This window comes from Lipophrys pholis (genome assembly GCF_963383615.2).
Source record: "Lipophrys pholis genome assembly, chromosome: 12".
Taxonomy (NCBI): domain Eukaryota; kingdom Metazoa; phylum Chordata; class Actinopteri; order Blenniiformes; family Blenniidae; genus Lipophrys; species Lipophrys pholis.
The window spans coordinates 18502974-18524287 of record NC_137641.1 but is presented as its reverse complement, the minus strand read 5'-3'; the positions used below and the strand labels follow the sequence as shown (position 1 = coordinate 18524287).

The window sequence follows — 21314 nt, the reverse complement described above, 5'->3', positions numbered from 1 at the left end:
TGTGCCAATGCTTCTTTATGGTTATTTAAAATGCTGCATCCCTGACATGGTTTGCAATAAATGGCTTATTCTATCCTTTATGCTCGCTTTATTCCTGATCTGGACATAAAAGGGCATTCTGTTAACTCACAAAATAAACCACCTGGGAGTTTGCACAATGAATAAGCACTTGTTAAAGTGTCACAAAATATTTTACTTGTGGCTAAAGAAATGAGAGAATGAAGCATGTTTGAATATTTATCCATTTTTCTGCCATCTGAGAGTTTTCAAAGTATGACACTTGTATCCTCATTAACGAAAACTACATTATTTGGAAGCTTGTGTTTATAGTAATTAGCATTTTAATTAGTGTCAATATATCATTCTGTAATTATATAAAAGGGCAAAAGTCTTAAAAAAAAGCTGTTTACCCAAACAGAAAAAAAAGAAATCCCATAATATATGCTATGTTTTCTGTCAGTATTTTTCCCCTTACCCCAGACACTGTATTACTATTTATAAAGTGGGTAACTGCACACAGTAATACACACAAATTGTGTCCTCCATGATGCTGGTATGTACTTGTCTGAAAAGACTGAGAAAACACACCGAGGAAATTATAAAGTGATATCAGTCCTTTCACTTGCCTATTTTATGGTACAATAGTCATCATGAATCAAACAACCATTTGAGAGAAAATATGTTTCATCTCAGTCACTGGTGTGATTCACATGAGGAAAACACTTTTTTTTTTTTCTCCTGTAATGGTTAAATGAGCAAAACTTTTTCACGACACGTCTCTCGCTCCCTTTGAAAAGAGCAACAGGTCTGACCATTTGTGAATCCATTGCCACAGACGGAAAACTTTGCACAGTACAGTGATTATTTTCGGAAAGTATAACGACACTGCGGGACAGCAATCAAGGTGGTGATGCAAAGTTAGATTCAGCAAAGATGTCAAGTTCAAACGCAAGTGGACTTTTAAAGGGTAAACGTGTGAACAACACGAGAAGAGAAGGAGGGTGAATGTCGAGGACTCAAAACAGGAAGGCGATCGCTGGGAAAGTTGACCCTTAGTTTGAACGGATTCTGAAGGACTCAGTAGGTCATTCCGCAATGAGAATACTGGAAATCTTAAAGGATGTCATCGTCATTGTCTTGATTATATGTTTTGCTATTATTCATTTACATACTTCTTATATATTGTTAGTATTTGTTTCTTTGCTACTCTTCTAGTTATTTACTGTCCATTTGCTGTTGTAATGACACAATTTCCCCATTGTAGGACAAATAAAGGAAAAACTTACCTTAATATAGTAAGCACACATACTTTCCTACAGTACATTACATTACATTACTCTGTACAACATGAGGCTCAACTTCCCACACTTTGCCCGCCCCCCCCCCCCTCTTTTTTCTTTCTTCTTTTTTTTATAAAGCAATGAACAAACAATACTGAGGTTTACCAAACTATTTTTCAGAAAAGAGACCGATTTAAACCTAAGTCTCAACTATTTGGGCTGTGCTTGATCACCATAAACCAGATTACTGCGGAGCTTGCGGCAACGCGGGATGTTAAGATCTCTCAGTGTGACACTGGCGTCACTGCAGAGCGCTGCCTTTGCTTTCTGATTTTCTGCTACTCCTGATCCAGTGGCTTATGTTCGGGTCAGAGTTACAGTCTGAACTGGAGCATGTCCTTTTGGAATTGCGGTCAGCAGCTGTCAAGCCGACTGAGTTCAAAATGCGGAGCTGCTGGGAAACATCTGCCCTGCGCTGGCTGGTACTTTAGTCCGCAAGTATCAAAAGGAAAAAACACTGATCACCCAAAGCTTCTTATACGCACACTCCTGCTACCTTGGAAAAAAAAAAAAAACATTTTCCCAGATCTTATTAAGTGGAAAGTGGTTGTGAATCCATGTTGAAGGAGTAGTTTAGAGTGTAAAATTAAAGCGACATGAGGTTTAATGGCAAGTTACTGGGTTTAAAGCGTAAGAGCTAAGCCGCTGCCCAGCAGTGACGCCAGTGATAACCAGTACAGTGTGAGAAAAGGGATGGAAGATTACAAATCTAATCAGGTTTAGGTGTTAGTTTGGTGAGATGTGTTGATTTCTGTTCTGCAGGACTCATTTTCATCCAGGTGTGCCAATGAAAAACATTTCTTATTGCTGCAGAGATTACATTTGGTGTTGTAGCATATCTGTCGTGTAGTCGGTAGGATTTAAAAAAAAATCTAATTTGTCAGCCTCTATTTCTTTGTTTCAATCAGTGATATTCTCACTTACACCGTTGTCTGCTGTTGTCTTCTCACACACAGATGCAATGTGATAACACAGACTTTTGAGGCCATGCAAGCTTTTTTATCAGCAAATACAAAATGTGTTAGCATTTTTCTTTGTTTCTTTTCTTAGCTTTGCTTCTTGATGCCAATTAGGACATAACCATAAAGCAGTTTGAAACATTTTTTAAATTGTGTTTTTTTATCGTTTGTTTTTATGATTTTTTTTTTTTAAATTTTTTTAAAGGTGATATTATGTCATCTACTACTGTTATCTTTGGCGCATTGTAGGTGAACGTACAAAAAAAATGAATTATGAGATCATAGTTTATCTAGTGCAGGGGTGGCCCACCAGTCAGAAACCAAGAGCCACATCATAAACATATGGGCTTACAAACAAAGTGACAAATCATGAAAATACATACATTTCCATATGGAATTCCAAAAGTTAGACAACAGTTGGCAATGCATGGATTTCTAGCATTTCCAGGAAGGACTTTACCCCCACAGCACAAACAAAAGTGTCGTTGGATCACTTTACAAACTGCAAAAATGCTGCAACTGCAAAGACGGATACTACAAACCATATATCCACCAATTAACTCTTAACTTTTTCACCTCCCTGGCCCATGTTGGCATCTCTAAAGTGTCTTTGTAAATGTATTTGAGCTTTTGTTTACTTGCCATTGTTCACCCTTAACTACCCTGGCCGTGCCAAACTTAATTTTTAAGTTTAGTGTAGTTATATCTAATAGTTCTGTATTTCTGTCAATTCATCATAATCTCTTATTGTTGTGGTTGATCACATCCCTCTGTGCTGCGGGATGCATTTGCGTACAAACCGAATACATCCTCGCTCTGTTTTCCACAGCTCAGTTTCTTCCATTGCCATTGTTACATTCGCTTGGCCCAATAAATGGTGGCGGTCGTTACATGAAAACTATCTATAAGTGGAACAGCCACACGCTGATGGTTTCAATTAATGGATCGAAGAGCCATGATGGGCAAAGAGCCGCATTCTCTATATCAGGCCACCCCTGATCTAGTTCATAGACTGGTTGGTTGTATTCAAGTAAACTCAAGCTATTAGGATGTAGAGACAGATGTCGGTTCATGTTGCTACTTTAAGGCTTTGAAATGTTTTTTTTCTGTAAAACCTTCCAAGCATGTCTATTTGTTGAACGACGATGAGTTTTTTGAGTTTTAACTAAAGCAAAGAGAGAAATTGTAACCATTGCGTACCTTTTCTATGTCTTTGGAGCATAGTATTGTAGAAAGTAGTGTCTACATGTGATTCACAGGTGGTGACCTTTTGTTGAATACAGTCATACCGTTTTGTTTCTGGTCTCAGCGTCTAAATAGTGACCTTCAAAATAAGAGTGTGATTCTCAAAAGAAAATTATTATAATAAAGGTTTCAGGTGCAAAATTACTGCTGTAATTAATCCTCTATGTGCAGCAGTTTTGCAGAACAAGAAGCGGATGAGTTAATAAGAACATATCTAGAGAAAATCTCGTCTTCAAAGAAATCTCTTTTTGTTTTTCCTTCCCACATGCAGGCCTTCCATCAAACTGAGCTAATCTCAGAAAAGAAGTTTATTTTTACCAAATCTTGTGTCTGTGGCTTTTCAGCCCACACCACTAACCCTGACCCGTTTGTGTTTGTACACAGACCACAGACATCCTGAATACCGCCGGGCTGACGGGGAAAACCGTTTCCGTGCAAGTGAAAACTTTGGCTGTTGAGGCCAATGGCTCAGTCACTGACGTGACGAACTACACCAGCTGCAGGTCCACGCAGGAGGATGTACTTAAGGTAAGTCTCAAAAACCCCAGGGTTACAACCTGGACTGAAATGGAGATCTTTACCACATTGGTGTTAAATCTGTGTGCTTGCTGCCTGAGTTTCACTCTGAAAAAGTATTGTGCGGGCTGCAAGGCTCTACACTGACAGTCATGACAGAATAACACTGATTTGCTCTTTGTCATGGCACCTTTTTAGTGGGTTATAGGAGGCCTGTACCAGATACCACAACACACTTTCAGAGACCAAAAGATTAGCTCACAATGTTACGGCTGATTGGTGTAGACTCCACAATGGGTGCTGTCAAACACACAGAGCGGTGGGCTAAACCTACTTGGTAGAGGGTTGAATGCAGCCTGTGGGGTGTTACCGAAAAAACCAAAACTGTCAGACATATTAACTGCTAAAAAAAAAAAAAAAAAAAAAAAGCCGTTTTCCCTGTTTGTGCACTTTTGGGCTCTCTGTTCTAATAAGATTAGAATACATAAAACAGCAGAAAAGTAAAGCGGATTGCAGCCAGATGCTGCAGTGAAAAGTAACTACCTTTTTGTTAGCTGAATTACGTTAGAAGCAACACCATACAGTGATGGCGAGTTTGGCGAAAAATGCTGAAATCTTGTGCGCAAACTTCATTAAATTAAGCCAGATAAAATCTTTCAGGTAAAATCTGATAATGTGAAATGTTCATTAAATTAGCACATTTTCAGAAACACAAACATTTAATTAGTTAGATTTATCGGTATTGTGCTGTATCTTCACTGACGTGACCTTATTAAGATCAAACAGGGCTGTACAAGGCCTCAGAACTCACATGACTTTGATTGTCACTGTTTAAATGACTTATAATTCCTTGATGTGTTTTTAACAAGTCGAAAACAACCTCTCTGCAGTGTTGGAATCATTTTCTGGTTCATGTTTATTTAATGCCAGTTTAATCTGAATTTAGGCCTCATTTGCACATGGAGTTTGTTGGACGATTGATGGTGATTAAACAGAATCTGGAAATGTAAAAACAAAATCACAGTCATGCTTCAGCCTGGTGCCTGCCAGAGAGTCTGTCCTGTCACTCTGCCATGACACTCAACAGGTCCCGCTGCGTGTGCATGTGTGTGTGCGTGAGCGCGTGCATGCATGTGCTACACAGCATTGTGGATAAAAGCAGCCACTTCCAATATGGCATTAGAGACTGAGCCCATGATCCCACCACTCAGTCTGTAAGCACAGTGATTTGACCTTTGTATGATGGATCCATGTTACGAGGATGGCAAGGGCAGAAAAAGAGAGGGGGCAGCAGAGAAAGAGAACCACAAAAGAAGAAAGGGAATTATATTATTTTCCATTAAACGGCCCCTCAGCCACGGTGGTGTTTAAATGTGTGAGCTTAAGACGGTGCGAAAAGAGCCGGGGAAAGGCAGACAGTGTTTGTAAAGATTTTCTGTATCAGTGCAGGAACTTAATCCACTTCTTATTGTGTGTGTGTGTGTGTGTGTGTGTGTGTGTGTGTGTGTGTGTGTGTGTGTGTGTGTGTGTGTGTGTGTGTGTGTGTGTGTGTGTGTGTGTGTGTGTGTGTGTGTGTGTGTGTGTGTGTGTGTGTGTGTGTGTGTGTGTGTGTGTGTGTGTGTGTGTGTGTGTGTGTGTGTGTGTGTGTGTGTGTGTGTGTGTGTGTGTGTGTGTGTGTGTGTGTGTGTGTGTGTGTGTGTGTCCTTCACACTTCAGGCGGTCACTGACCCCTCTTAGAGCAATGCCACCAACTAGATGAAGTTAAACCTTGAAACCATAGATCCTTTTTATCTTTTATACCGCAAACGCTATAGGCCGAATCTTTACGAGGGATTTATTTGCGTGCAGTTCACAACCTCTTGGATTAGACTGTATGCTCACATATATCTTCCAGTGTACGCACGGAAAGAATATATTAAAAAAAACTGTTTATTCAGTACAGATTCATTAAGTTGTGCAAAACGTGTCAACGTAACACTGTCAATCATGCAAAGTTGATTTTTTTTGTCTCTTGTTGCATATAGGGGCTACATTCACTCTAGCTTAGCTCAATTTTGGTCGTCCCGACCTCAGGGGGAATATGTAGCTCTTCAGCCACTAAATGCTCCACTATACAGTATGCTCACCATCTGGTAGCCAACTAATCTTTTGTTTTCTTTTAGTGCGAGATAATCTCCAAATCAAATCCAAACAGACTATGAAAATCCTTAGCATGGTGTGCTGCAAAGTTACCAAACTATTTCAAAAATAATCTAAGTATACGCCATGTGTATTCAACATTTTTAAGACCTGAAATATGAAAATATTTTAACATCCTATTTAGTGAAAGATAAATATTTAAAAGAGCACTTGGTATTGACAATGGAACATTATTCAGAGAATAATGGAGCATAATATTTGAATTCAAACTAGTCCAAGGTCGAAAATGTGTGTCTGTGACTTTGTCGTCATTAATGTGAGAGCAGGTTCTGTGATTAACACAAGAGATCCCCTCACAGGAAGCTTGGTTTTTACATCCTGTGCAGCACCAGACCCACTTCACATGTCTCAGGGTCGGCTACTGAGAAGACAAATAGATACGTATGAGTCACACTCACCAAGGCCTAACCTGACAGAGCTATAACTAGTTAAGAGATGTGCTAATGGATCAGGATACAGATTTATTATTATTACACATGCACAAGTACAGAGTAATGAAAGGTTGTTGTCTTATTTAACAGCCTGAAGAAAATAATACAAAAGATACTCTTAAATGTCCTTCCCTCCTTGTACTTGGTGCGTTCGGCCAGTCAGGACTTCGCTACGGCACAGCCCTATTTACATACCAAATTGGCAGGGAGAAACACACACACACACACACACACACACACACACACACACACACACACACACACACACACACACACACACACACACACACACACACACACACACACACACACACACACACACACACACACACACACAAATACGACTGCAGTCGTAACGACAACGTCTATAGAAGTATGTACACATCATACAATGAAGGTTTGAATGGGTTAATCCATTCATCTCTCTTATCTTGTTGTCCAAGTCAGGGTTGCATTGCCTGCAGAACCAATCCAACAAAACTCAGGTGAAAGATCGAGGACACACTTGACAAGTCAACAGTGCACCGCAGGGCTGACACACACAGACGGCCAATAACAGCTGCCCTGTGACACAAACAGGTTATAAGCAATTTAAGCTTAAAGCTAAAAGGTCTCAGGATCTTATTGATTATTTTTTTGAATATGCAGCCATTACCCTCACTGCCCTTAAATTCATGCTAATAGCATTCAATACTCCTTATTTTCTATGGATTTAATCTTTTATTTGAAGATTTTTCTGACATTAGAAAAACATTTAGCACCTTGTAGTTTTTCTTTCTTTTTTTAACAATTTAAAGCTACTGTTATGTGTATGTGAACTGTGTTGTGACTGTTGGTACTTAATTATCTTGAACATTAAAATACAACCGTTTTTCCTGTTGTATTTTGTGACAATGCAACTTTTATAATGGTCTACACAGGTGTGATGCTCCTGGGCCTCACAATTCCAACACATTTTAGTAGTCAAGAGGTTTTTATGCTGAGCAGAAATGGATGAAGACCAGCAGAAGCTAAAATACTAGATGAAGAGTCAACGTGTGACAGGTGGAAACATGGAACTTTAAAAGTGAACACTTTAAATGTGTGAATGTTCCTGCCACTTGGACACGTGGACTAGTCTAAAATCAAGTCTAATTTGACTCCAATGTATTGTAAAGTATTTTTAAACTTGGTTCCCACATATTGTGTTTTAACCCTTTATTGGGCCACATTTGATTATAATAAACATTATTAACATAGACCGAGTGCAGATGACAGTATTTCAGTTTTGAATGAATCTACTGCCTTTGTTGCAAATACTACATTATATAAAAATAAAGTAATATGAAAAACAAGCGCTCAAAAGTGTGTAAGATATGGCATGAACATCATGCTATATGTCATTAACAAAACTGTGAGATTTTTTAATTCAAAGAAATGTTGAAGGCAAATACTGAGTAAGAAATGTGGGTTTGGTAGCTTCACATATTTCTTTTAAAAACATGTTCTGATACCTATTCATGACATATAATGGTGTTTATTTGTACAGTCTTTACTGAGTTACAAAAGTTGAAAAAAAAAGTTGAAGTCTCACCCATGAATGGGTTGAAATTTAAGTATTTCAAAAAATGCTTTTATAAAGCCTTTAAGCACAATTATCAACAATTTTGGAATGTAAATGCTGCTGTAATTGAGGCACTTTGTGTGGAGCAGTACTCTGCAGTGTATTATCAGACTCAACTTATTCCATTAACATTCAGAAGCCTTGATTTTAAAGTTAGGTGGAAGACGATCTTGTGAAACCTTGTGGCGATGAACCTGGGTGAACCTTGTACTGGGATAAAACACTAACTGACTAATATTTCTGGTGTCGAGGGTACGGATGTTTAATTGTTTTGGTGATGAGTGGCATACATTCCTGTTTGAACGTATGTTGAAAGACAGATATTGCAGTGTAAAAAAGAATAAATTACCCTGCAAAGAATTCCTTTTAAAACATGTAACTGTCTTGAGAAACTGTGTGATCACTTTGAAAAATATAGTGCTTAACAAGGTTATTTTTTTAAAGGTTACTGACCTTTATGGCAAATGTCATTGCTTTGGAAAGCAGTTTAAGACATGAGAGACTCTGCCGTGGACCAGGCAGTCTGATAGGAAATGGGAAAAAAAGGTCTTTAAAGACCGACTTCCATCAACATTTCCATGGGAGTTCAACTTGACTTACCTCAGAAGTCATTCCACCCCCTGCTTTTGCCTCACTTTTCTGTCCGCCTCCCCCTCTTCACCTCCCTCTCTCCAGTGCGACGCTTTATTCTCCAGTCTAGTGCTCTCCAATTACCTCTGTGGAGCCACTGGTTTGTTAAGATAAGTGAGGCGGTGCTGGAGATAGGCCTCCAATCTTAAATAAAACACACCAACTGCTGTGTCTCACCTCATTGCTCCCGCTGGTGGGGACTGCAACGATCCCACCTACAGTACAGCCCTACAGGAACGGTGGCACGGCAGAGCTCATTTACATTCAGTAACGGTCTCAAAGAGACCACAGTCGTGAATTTACATGACGTAAACACAAACACGCTGCGATTCCCTGGCCAGACTTCGAAAGTAGTGTGAAATTATTAAACTGCGTGTGTGTGTGTGGCCTATTTGAATTGGTGCCTCTGTCCCGCATCCGCCTCATCCACCAGTCCCCACTCATCCATACAGAAACTTTCTTTTTCAGTTCGTCTGGACTTTTCGCTGGAAAAAAATCTCCAATTGTAGAAATATGAGTCCAAATAAAGAAAAACAAATACATTTTGTGATTTTACCAAAACTACTCACTTTCTTGCATAATATCATATGTTTTATACACAAACTGAGACATTTTTCAGCCCATCCACATCCAGTGCTGTGCAAATGACTGAAAACTAGAACTTTATTACAGCCAGCGGTCGCCCATTTAAATCAGTCCTAAAAAGTAAGTAGTTACTGGGAAAAGTGACTCCTGCATTTATTCCGTCACCCTCAATACCAGTATTTGTAATGTGATAATGTTTAATGTGTATATAGCAAAACTACATATGGCTCCAACTTTATGAGCCGCGTTTCCTCATTTTAATGGTATGTATTTTGCAATGCAAATGGAATTTTAGTCAACTGTGGCTAAAAATGGCTCTTTTGGTCTTAAATGTTGCAGACCCCTGGTTCATGAATGGGTTCCATCATATTACAATTGATATTGACCAGTATCAGAACTCTTGGGCCCTGTACCCGCTCAGAGCCCAATACTATTGCCTGTCTCGATTACCCTGTATGTCTCTTTATTTAAGCTGTCAGCACTTTGTGGGTCAAAATAAGTGATTCACTCATTAAGTTCAGCAGAAGTTACATCAGTTACTGGAAGGAAGATGTCGCATGATTGGGATATTAGTGGTTCTTGAAAGAAATTCATACTCAAATGAGCATGAAAAAGTGAAGAAGCTGTTACTGACTGCAGTGAGAGTCCTGACAAGAACCAGCATCAGAGATCGCATCACTCCAATATTAGCTTCTCTTCATTGACTCCCTGTTAAGTCTAGAATAGAATTTAAAATCCTCCTTCTAACTTATAAAGCTCTTAACAACCAGGCCCCATCATATCTTAAAGAACTGTTAGTCCCATATCTCCCCAGAAGTGCACTTCGTTCTCAGAGTGCTGGCTTACTGGAGGTTCCTAGGTTTTCTAAAAGTAGAGTGGGAGGCAGAGCTTTTAGCTTTCAGGCTCCTCTTATGTGGAACCAGATCCCAGTTTCAGTTGGGGAGGCTGAAACAGTCTCTACTTTTAAGGCTAGACTCAAGATTTTTCTGTTTACTCTTTCTGCCCACCCAAACCAAGTTTTGTATCCCCCTCCATTCTATCTCTCTGTCTACTCTATCCTTTCCTCTCTTCTATCCTCTCTTCCCCCGCCTCTCTCTCTACCTCTCTCTTTACCTCCCTTTACCAGAACCAGGGTCTGTTTCTTGTAGACTACCCAAATCAAGGTTTACTTCTGGGATATGAAACCTCCAGACCCCTAGGTCCAGGTTTACTGAGTGTTAGTAAGGTGAAGCAGCTTGATTCGTACGCTCCTTCCCTGTGGAACAAACCTCCTGAATACCTGAAACCTGCTCAGGTGTTCTTATTATCTTCTCATGTTTCATAATAAACAAGAGATTTTACTGAATTAATTTAATTTTAATTAGAGCTTTTACTTTATTTGTTCTCCCTTCTTATGCTTTTCCTATTTGCTTTTGTAATGTATTTTTCTTTCTATCTGTACTGCTGCATGATGTGCCTTGTAAAGCACTGTGAATTACCTTGTTCCTGATTAGTGCTATAGCAATAAACTCACCTTGCCGATATGAGCTAAACTGAAGTTTGATTATTGTCATTGAATGTAATCAGTTGATGGCTTGTTGATGCCAGAAGTAGTTACATCACATTAATTTGTTATTTGAGAAGTAATTATTCCTGTAACTGCTTGTACTGTGTTCCATTTTCTTCTGCTTTCTGTTTTATCTGTGTCAGGTGTCAGAGCGCTGCGACTACGTGTATGTGAATGGAAAAGAGACGAGAGGGAGGATCGGCGTGATGCTCAACTTTACGTACGGTTTCCTCAGCGCCCAGCTAGAGATGAGTGTATGGATGCCCCGCATGCCCTTGTCCATCGACGTGGCCGACCCCGAGCTCAGCCAGATAAAAGGCTGGAGAGTTCCTGTCACTACTGGCAACAGGAGGTAAGAGCCTGCCAGCTGCTTTACATCTGCTCTCGCTTCAGGTGCTGTTGTGTATCTTGATCGTGGGGTAAAAATCAGAAGTGGCAAATGATTAATAAAAAAATTAAAAACAACAACAAAGAAATGTGAAAACAGTTCAGTATTTGTACCTGTCAAGTTTACTGAGAAAACTGATTTCACCGTTCAGATATATTTTGATTTGGTATGTTTTTGCTGATCATCTTCAAATGCTGTCATCTGAATTCAATTTAGTATACCTCGCACCAACATTAGGATTGACTCTTATCCAGCATTAAGATTAATATTCAGTTTCATTTGGCGTTCTTTGAAGATGTCGGTCATCAAACCCCAATGACTCTAAAGTCATGTGAGTTGTGAGTCATGTGACCTGCTTCTGATAAGTTGATATACTGAAGTTCTGTACATTTGCAATAAATGTAAAGATAAGTTTTTATGTGCACATTCCTCTCTATTATAAAAATCAACACAATAGCTCTTTTAGTAGTTATATGTGGTATTATCAAGCGGTTTCATAGTCATTAAACTGACTGGTCTTTGATGCAGAGCTGAAAGAACATTTAGAAAATTTTGAAAGACCAAGCAGGTTGTGTTAAGAGCATCAGGCTAATCTGGAACCATTGGAAGGATTGGTTTAGTGTTTCACCGGGGCTGTGACCCAAGGCAATAAATGAATCATTAAAAAGGATAAAGCTTGGTTGTTGGTCGACCTACATCCAACTGGAAACATTTGGAGGGAGCTGAAAACAACTCTTGTTACATTAAGGTTTAAACACATCGCAGCAGGAATGATTCAGAAAGTGGCATCAGAATGGTGCATGAGGCTTTGACATGGATGCATGAGACGTTTTGAGGCTACCAATAAATACCGCTCCTATACCGCTTTATCACGGGGCACTGGAGCCGCTCCCAGCTCGCTGTGAATGCTGGTTACACCCTGGATAGATCGCCAGTCCAACACAGGATGAACATACACACATCTACAGGCACATCTGAGTGTCAATTAACCTTACATGCAGGTTTTCATAACTGTACAGATACTAAAGCTGTTGTCAACCTGCTCAACACGTGCATGCTATTGTTAGGTGTGTTTGTAGCATTCGCCTCTATACTGTAAAGTGAGTCACAACGCCACTATGTCTGCTGCATTGTTCGTACTCCTCAGCTGAGGCAATAGATTTGCCCCGGATAGAAAGGTTAGTGGGTTTTTACTCAATACTTACAGTAAAGCCATTATTTTCATGCTCAATACTAATAATGATGGCCGGCTGATGGACTGTCGCTTCCCGAAACATTCAATATCCAGCTCCTGCCTCAAACAGTTACTGGGTCAGAGGTGATGTTGTACAGATGAGTCTCATCTCGGCATGAAAACGAGATTCGTGGATCTGTGTGTGTTTAGTAGTATGTCTGTTTTGTGCATAAAAAAATTTTGAATTCACAAAAACCCCTTCGTTTGTCACTGAAATCAGATGGAAATAAACCCTTCCACCCAGTTAACATAAAATTATATACACACTCTCTGTATAATGCTGCTTCTCTCATGCTAATTAGCAGCCTGGCAACCCCGTGCGCGGCGACATGTCTCGAGGGTTATTGACAAACTTTTTAAAAAAGTATCGGTACCGTGGCAAAGGAAATCAACAGAGGAGCACTAAACTTGAAGTGTGTGAGGAAATCGGTAAATCGGATTTTGAGACACAACAAAACACTTCATCAATTGATGATGAACGTTGACATTTTAAAGAGTCTTTAATTAAAGAAAGAACAAACAGAGTCTGAAATTGAAACTTTTCATTTGATTCAGATGGAAAGCAGGCTTAATAGTAATAACTCGCACAGGTTTAACAAATGGAGGACTCACTTTGCTGTCTGACGCTGAGTCACTCTGATTTAATTCGAGCCGCATTCCCATCACATGTTAAGCTCTGACTTTAGGCTATGTAATAATGATGTTTATGTGGACTGTAGCTCCTGACAGGAGCTTTCTGCCTCGAGTGTAAAAGCATATCCGCCGACTCTCCTGCACACCTGTGGTCTGCTGTGGGCCTGTGTGTGTGTTGTGTAGCAGACTAGCTGGGTGTATGATAATTATATGATCATTGCTGAGGGGTTTGAGGAGAGTTCACAGCTTAACCTCCATCGTCCGCAAACAAACCACTCAGCCGTGGGATCTTGGTTAAATCAACTTGAATTCATTTAGGAGAAAAGGTCACTCAGCATGTGCTGTGCCTCGGTAGCAGTGACGGGCACACTGCTGGTCTTCATTATTTTTCGTCGGCTGGCCAACAGCTCACGTCGCAGATTAACAGCACGTTGTTGTTGTGCCATTGTATGCAAAATACTAGAGGCAGGGGGAGATAGCCAGCCAGCCAGCCAGCCTACACCTGTCCAAAGACCGAGGAAGGAAAAAAAACAAACGACCCCAAACAGGTTATGCACTCGACTGTATCCAGGAGTGATTGTTTGGACAAGAAATAATACAGCAAAAAAAACCACAGCAAATGTAATTTTCTCCACTTTGGTTATTTCACTGATTGAACAAGACAGTGTGTATCACTTGCCCAACTTTACAACTAAATGTAATAAAAAAATAAATAAAATAAAAAATAAAATGTTGCAAAACCATAAATGTAATTGCATGTATACAGAGTTGCATTACAACTTAGGGTCCAATCCACAATCATTTATCACGTATTAAGATATTTAGGAATGTGGAGAATTCAGGAAAGAAAGAAAATATGGTGTATTCCTGCAGATCCTCTTTGGGGCTGGTGGAAGGTGTATCTACATCCCTATCCAGGTCCACAGTGAACCCACAGACAGTGGCGGATTTTGCTATGGGCGAAGTGGGCAACGGCCCAGGGCCAAACTCAACAGGGGCGCACCGGGCAGATATCCTGCCAAGTCCGCCACTGCCCATAGGCTTTGCTTTGAAGCACCATTAAAAAGATCACCCACTTGTTTTCACATCCATAATGTTTCATTCACTTAATCAGCAACAGTGTACTGCATTTGGCTAATCGCCAGCTGGGGTCACTTCTTATCCAGCATGCAGGCTAAAAATGTATATCAATCTGTCAGCAAAAAAAACCCAACAAAATATGTAACTCACTGAGGTTTATTGACTTTGTGTTTAAGGTCTACATGGGACAGCGAGGAAGAGGAGGACATGAGGAAAGGCAGAGGGTGCATGCTGCAATACCAGCACTCAACACTGAGGGTGCTCACTCCTTTTGTAGCCCAGCCAGGTGCTGACGTGCCGCCAGATCCGCTAACGGGGGAAGAGCCTGTTGTGTACTTCCTTGGTTCCGATTGGCAGGTGAGAACATTTCAACAATGCAGGTTCCTTTTGCTGATGTCATTTTGGCATAGTTACAAATGTATTCTTTTTATCTTGTAAAATTCTTCAATGTTAATTTAATAAAATAAAAATAATTGTTTTTATTGCAATTGTTTCTTTCATGTCACTTCACCTTTTTTCTGATTTTGATTGACAGGTGGATGTTACCAATCTGGTGCGTTATTCCCTGAAAACGGTAGATCCCGATGTAGCCAGGGTGCAGGATGGGGTGGTGCTGCAGGGCCGAGCCGTCGGCACGACTACTGTACAGGTAAGACATGAGCTGCATGAGCATTTGTACGTTTGTCTGTTTCCAGATTTACAGTTTGAATGTTGATGTACTTGCTGCAGGTCCTGTCCCCTCTGACGATGTCTGTCCTGGCTGAGCGTAGTGTACGAGTGGTGGATGATAAAGTGAGCGTGACGGAGTTGGGGGTACAGCTGGTTTCTGGACTCTCCCTGTCCCTGCGAGTCAGCCCCGGGAGCAACAGGGCCACTGTTGCCACGGGAACCACTCGAGAGATGATCACACAGCTCAAGCAGGTAAGTAACTGGAAAATTGTTGCACACAAAGCATAAAAGTGACGGGCACAGCTGAGTTGTTCGTAATGGTACTTGTTCCTCTTCATACCTGTTAGTTTTCATTCCCAGCACATAACCTTTGAGGCGTACCATTCACTTTATTCACATTTTAAAGCCAAAGCTTGACTTATGTTTTTATATTGTGGCATTGAATGTTTGCAGCTCTGTTAAGAAACTGTAAAGTAGGGTTGTACAAAATATGTTACAATGCATTTTTTTATTTTTATTTTTTTCACAATTATTCCTCGAGGTATAAACACACTAAATAACACCCATGTTTTTATAGTAGTAACTCCAGAAATTCTCTTTCTAACGCACATCTTCAGCATCTCTGATGTGCTGTCAAGGGAACACCTGTCACTGTCGTCCCTGTAGATGGCTTTTTTTTTTTTTTTAAATAAAAGTCCTTACCTAAGAAAACAAACACAAAAGCAGAATTCGCTTGACTTTGAATGAATCCCAAGGAGGGGAGGCACAATCAGACTTTCTCTGCCTTTTTATTTTCACATCTTTGCAAAGTGGTAAAACATTCTTTTGTCATTGCGGGTGTGGGCATTTAGCAATTAACCCTCTTCCAGATATTACAGACATTTTATGTCATATTTTCCACAGTACGGTAATTATTTCTTTTTATTCTTATTTCTTCCTGAGATAAAGCTTCTCAAGGTTTCCCCTCACTGCTGTGCCTCCCTCAAAGATCTTTGCTTTCCGTCAGGGGAAAAACCACAGATCTACTGTACATTGACCTCTTTAAGTTCAAATACATCTTTTTACTGTAAGCATATCAGAAAAAAAAGTCAGTAAGTGGGTAAAGCGTAAATGAGTATATTGAACTTACGGTATCATAGTTGGAGTTAAGCCAAATAAACTGAACATGTGTTTAATGTATTCAAATTAACTGCAAATGTGGCCTCCTTTTGTTAAGAGGATTCAATGTGGCTAATTCACATTTAATTCAAATTGATCCTGTTATGCTCTCATCATATGTGTAGCCATGGAAAGTAACAACTTGCCTACTTCTTTTGAGTTATCAAGTGTTTTCCAGAATAGCTGAGAATTTCTATATTTATAAGCAAAGCAAGTCATCATCCACAGATTCACAAGGCTCTGAATAGAAAGGAGAAAAGATCATTTTCCCTGTCGTCTCGAGAGATGTCAGGAGAGAATTGCATACATAGAATTATGGTGAAGCACAGGGAGTATTGTCTGGACGGAGGCCAAGGGAAAGAGACAATTTTAGTTTTTTGAAAGAAATTGAATAGTTCGGGATTGAAATAGGCTCTGATATCTGTTGACCAATCTTGTGACGAGTCCTCACTTGAAAGGCACAATGTCTTGAGAAAAAATAAAATGGGACCTCTGAATTTTCTAAAACAGAATCTGCTTTATACCTTCTTCTTTTTTTAACCTGTTTTTTGACATTTATTGGCAAGGTATTCTGCCGCATTGTCTCTGGCATGTAAAAGGTTTTTAGTTGGATTTCAAGAGTCAAAAGCGGCAAGAGAGAAATTATTGTAAAAATTACCGAGTGTTTCCGAGGTGACTTTCAGTCGCTTGAGCCAAGGCAATATATGGACAAAAGGATTCAAAGCAACTTTACAGTCAACTCCATGTGAGAGGAATAGGAAATTATACTACAGACTCACCTTGATAATGTAGTGCGTTATTAAATGCTCATTTGAAAAGAAAGGCACAAATGTTTCCATGGAAAACGATTTGAATTGTGAGAATTGCCTCAGTGAAGCAGATCCACGCAACACAGACCTTAGGGGTGTAATGATATTTGTGTTTTCTCTTTGCCTTTCTGGCTGCGAGCTCATTGTGTTCACAGCCCTGACTATCATCTGAAGTCGCCATGCTGAGCGAGAGAGCGCGAGCGACACAGACAGCGTGCACAGATGATCATTTTAAAGAGCTCACTCACACATTTAGCTGTGGCAGCGTGCCCATTTCAAAGCAGCTCCCCATCCGAGGCGCGGATGCAGCAATTAGGTAGTCCATAGCTACTGGAACAACGGCTCACTTCACCTCCAGTGCACTGTCGCTGTTGCCAGTCTGTCCCCGTCAATAACAAACTATTAGAACCGTGCCAGTGCAGATGACCAGCCAATTGTGTCTGTGATGGCAAGCTGTTAATGTTCTGCTCAAGGCGATTCATAATGTACTCAAATCCACAATATAGGTTTGCGCGGTGGCAACCCAGTAATTCACATCAGCAACAGGAAATGGGTCATTGTGTATTAATGCAATTTGATTGGCTAATTCTGTTGTTAATGTGACCCCCGTTGCTGTATATTAGATTTGTTTTGAAGGACTTCTATTATACTCCCTTAATCTCTTTATAACATTCTTATTGTGTGATCTATAATTTAGCCAAAGTGGATGGAGATAGATTTACTATTATATGCTGTAAAAAGATTAGCATAGGCCATTTAGTGTTATTAACAATCAGTGAAGCCTGTAGTGAAGTCAGGGGGGAGATATTGATTTTCTGTATTTGTTCTGACCTGCTTTTTCACTCATGAACTCTTTCTTTCTTTCTTTCTTTCTTTCTTTCTTTCACAGGAGGCAGTAGTCAGCTGCTGGGTTCAGTTCAGCGACGGGGCAGTTGTTCCCCTCGAGCTGTTTGACCGCAGCATCTACTCCCTGACGGTCTCCACCCCAGACGAGGGCGTGGCCACGGTGCGTCGCACCCCTCAGTCAACGTTTGTGGTAGCACAGGGTGAAAGCGATGGCCAGGGGGCGCTAGTGAGGGTGGAGCTGAGGATCTGTGAGGAATGCCAGAAGTCTAAGAGGAAGAGCAAGTTGGCTGTGGGCTCAGGACTCCTGAAGATCAACTTATCCAGCACTAGCAGGGCTGCAGCAGGACAAGCGGGGGGTAATAAAGACTTAGATGGTGGGGCATCAGAATTGGTAGGACAGATTAAAACAACAATGACATCTCGGAGTGTTGTCACTAATATGGACAAAAGGTTATTACGAAGCAAAATGGCAAATGGAAAAGAGTCTACACAGATGGAAACTACGACCTCAAACATGCAGTCACGTGTTATGTGGATTGGAACAACAACAAAAGCTTCAAAAGGTATGGTTTATGCAAGCATGACAACAGCCTCCACTCCAGCTGTGAGCAAGCCAATATCAAATACGCAACAGAACACAGCTATGGCTATAGCAACTACAGTTGACATTTCAAGCAAAGGAGAAGGACAGAAAAGAACTTTTGGAAACATGCTTGACAATAACAATAATTCACCTCCCAACGAAGAAATCCCGAAAGCCGATATAACAACCAAGAACGAGCCTCCAAAATCTAAAACCCCAAAAGTCATAGAAAGCGACCTCATTAGAACGTTCAAAGCAATGTCAGACTTAGAAATTGGCATGTATGCCTTGGTAGGGGTCTCCTGTGTAGCTATCTTGGCCTTTCTGCTCAACTGTGTTTCATATAATCTCTGTTTCCGGAATCACAAGACCCCCATACATTCAGCCCCCCCTCCCACTGCAGACCCAAAGGATCACAAGCATGACTGGGTGTGGCTGGGAAGCAGCAACCATGGCGTCCCCCCGCCAGGTGCCCCGCCTCAAGTATCCACGTTAAAGCGTGAGCCTCACCGCCCTCTGGAACCTCGTCACTCCATAGATTCAATGGGACACCGTGGCCTGGAGACCCCCCTGCCCACAGTGAGCGCCCCTGCTGTCCCGGAGAGGACTGCTACCCTGGGCCGCAGCAGGACCAACTCCCAACAGCAGTTTCAAACGAAGGCCATCGACCCTCTGGCAAACCGCTCAGCCACACTGCTGGCGAGGCCGCACCGCAGCGAGCCTCTCCACTCGCCCACCAGCAAAAGGAATCAGGTCCAGTTCACCACCTTCACGACGCTGGACATCAAGCACTTGGCAGCGCTCAAGAAGAATGGCGTGGACTTAAACTGGGCCAGTCAGCAGAAGCAGCAGCAGCAGCAGCTCCTCACCGAGCCCCAGACACCACTACCTGACATGCCGTGGCCTGTGGTCAAACCTTTAGGAGAGCCCCAGTGAGTTTTGTCAGGTCATACTGAGGTCAGTAGGAGAGGGAGGAAGCAACACAACAGCTTCAGGTGCAGAATGTTTATAAAGGAAAAATACTTTGCTTTCATTTTTTGATAAAAGATTTATCAGGATGTATTTCTTGAGATTACATAATGGACATTTTATATTTAAAAGATATATGCTCAGTGCAATCCTGTAAATACAGTGTGAAATGATGTACCCATAAAAACTGACATTAACTACAGTATATTCTTTTTTTGAATGACTAAATGTGAATGATTTTATCCTGTGCAGTTCCTCTATTAAAACAAATACAAGTAGATATGTTCCAAAGAACCCATTGTGTAAATACAAATATATTTATATTTCACTTTTTCTACATTTCTATGTCGAAATAAATTTCCGCTCATTTTTGTACAGTTCCAAGTTTCCTTGTAGCTCCAGTTATTGCTAGTTGTCAGGGTAAATGCAGTATTGGAGGAATGATTTCTTGTTAGTAATTCTATTCTTTTTTAGCCCTTTGTCGGTATTTCTTTTCTCAAGAATTCCTCTGGAGAATACCTGAGAAGTTGGTGCAATTTGTCAGTGAATGTGGAACATTTCTCAAGTTATTTTGAGCAACCTGCCACCACAGACTTGGCCAGATATTTATTCAAATCAAATGCATGCTATGCAAATACAGTCTTTGCAGAATTTGAGATGGACATTGTTTCTGAATTTTTTAACCAAGTTACCTTGGGCTTCAGGCTGCTCCTGAGGGCCAGCTTCTACACGGTGTAAAATTGTTTAATCTGGGTCCCTTGACACAGTGCAATACATATTCAGACAATTTTTCATGTGTGGATGAAAAATGACAATGCCTTTTCTATGTAATGCCCTCTCATTTTTAAAAACTAAATGTGATGTGTATTTCCTATGAGATTCTACTAATAAAGAACAAATCAATATGTTTGTTAGTGTTAAATTAATTTAATTCAGATATCGTTATGAAGTAGTGCTTCAGAGGAGAGCACAGTGAAAGAAGAGCTGGGATTATAGGCTGAAGCTTTGCTATGAATCAGTGGGATTTGATAATGTTTAATCACTATTGAATGTGACTTAAGGCTGATGTCATCACTCAACAAAATGCGTCCGGCCATACCGACAGCTGTGTATTTGATGCGCCTGCCAGTGCTGCAATTTTGTCCCGTTCTACAAAACAACCTCCTGAACTAGGAGTGAGAGGAGGCTCAGCCGAACGAAGGTGAATCTCATTTTGTGTCTCTTGACTCCGTCCCCAATGAATTACAGGTATTTTATCAATGCTGGAAGCACGTTCCCTCCATCCTTTTCCCCTTCGTCCTCCTCCCTGTGTCTCTGAGGTGATTGTAGCTACCCTTCTCAAAATTACATTCTACGAGCTGCGGCGCATAAACTGCGTCTCCCAGCTTAAAGAAGCCCGGATAATCTGATGCCACGCACCTCAGGAATTGGCAGCTGTAGATATGACGGCACACATCGTTGCTCCCTGATGCACAACAGCGCCGGGTGGATTTAGAGTGCAGATAAAAGCAATTTTAATAACTTTTCCCCCAAATTCTCTACCCACTGGCCTCTCGTTTTTGTATGTTTATAAACTCTCTTCCCCTCTGTGGTCGATTTATCTGTCCAGCAACGGTAGCGAAAGTAAACAAACTCGTCTCGGAGATAAGCATTTGATTCAAAGCTGTCTCTGTGGTACATCGTGTCTCCGCATCTTTGATGATGGACTTGCTATATTGTACGGGACAGAGGATTCAGAGCTGGGCAGTTCAGACACAGACCTGATTAAGATATAAAGGCGGTGCTGTTAGTATGGCGACAATGCTCTTGCATAACATGTCTCACTGCATTTCCATTGTGTTGACAGAGCTTTTTCCATATATTGGTGCTGCCGGGTTCATCTTTCAGTCTC

General features: G+C 40.8%; 1 protein-coding gene across 1 annotated transcript in view; it reads left to right on the top strand.

Annotated features, from left to right (window-relative positions):
- LOC308118269 (transmembrane protein 132D) overlaps positions 1 to 20331 on the top strand; it is a gene marked incomplete at its 5' end in the record, with an annotated part of 42393 nt that extends 22062 nt beyond the window's left edge. Inside the window, 6 exons of the mRNA XM_080477619.1 lie at positions 3929 to 4072; positions 11198 to 11406; positions 14566 to 14746; positions 14925 to 15038; positions 15119 to 15310; positions 17915 to 20331. Coding sequence (XP_080333745.1) covers positions 3929 to 4072; positions 11198 to 11406; positions 14566 to 14746; positions 14925 to 15038; positions 15119 to 15310; positions 17915 to 19390 — 2316 coding nt within the window. The 3' untranslated portion in view covers positions 19391 to 20331. The remainder of the gene's footprint in view (positions 1 to 3928; positions 4073 to 11197; positions 11407 to 14565; positions 14747 to 14924; positions 15039 to 15118; positions 15311 to 17914) is intronic.
- Positions 20332 to 21314: the final 983 nt, after the last annotated feature.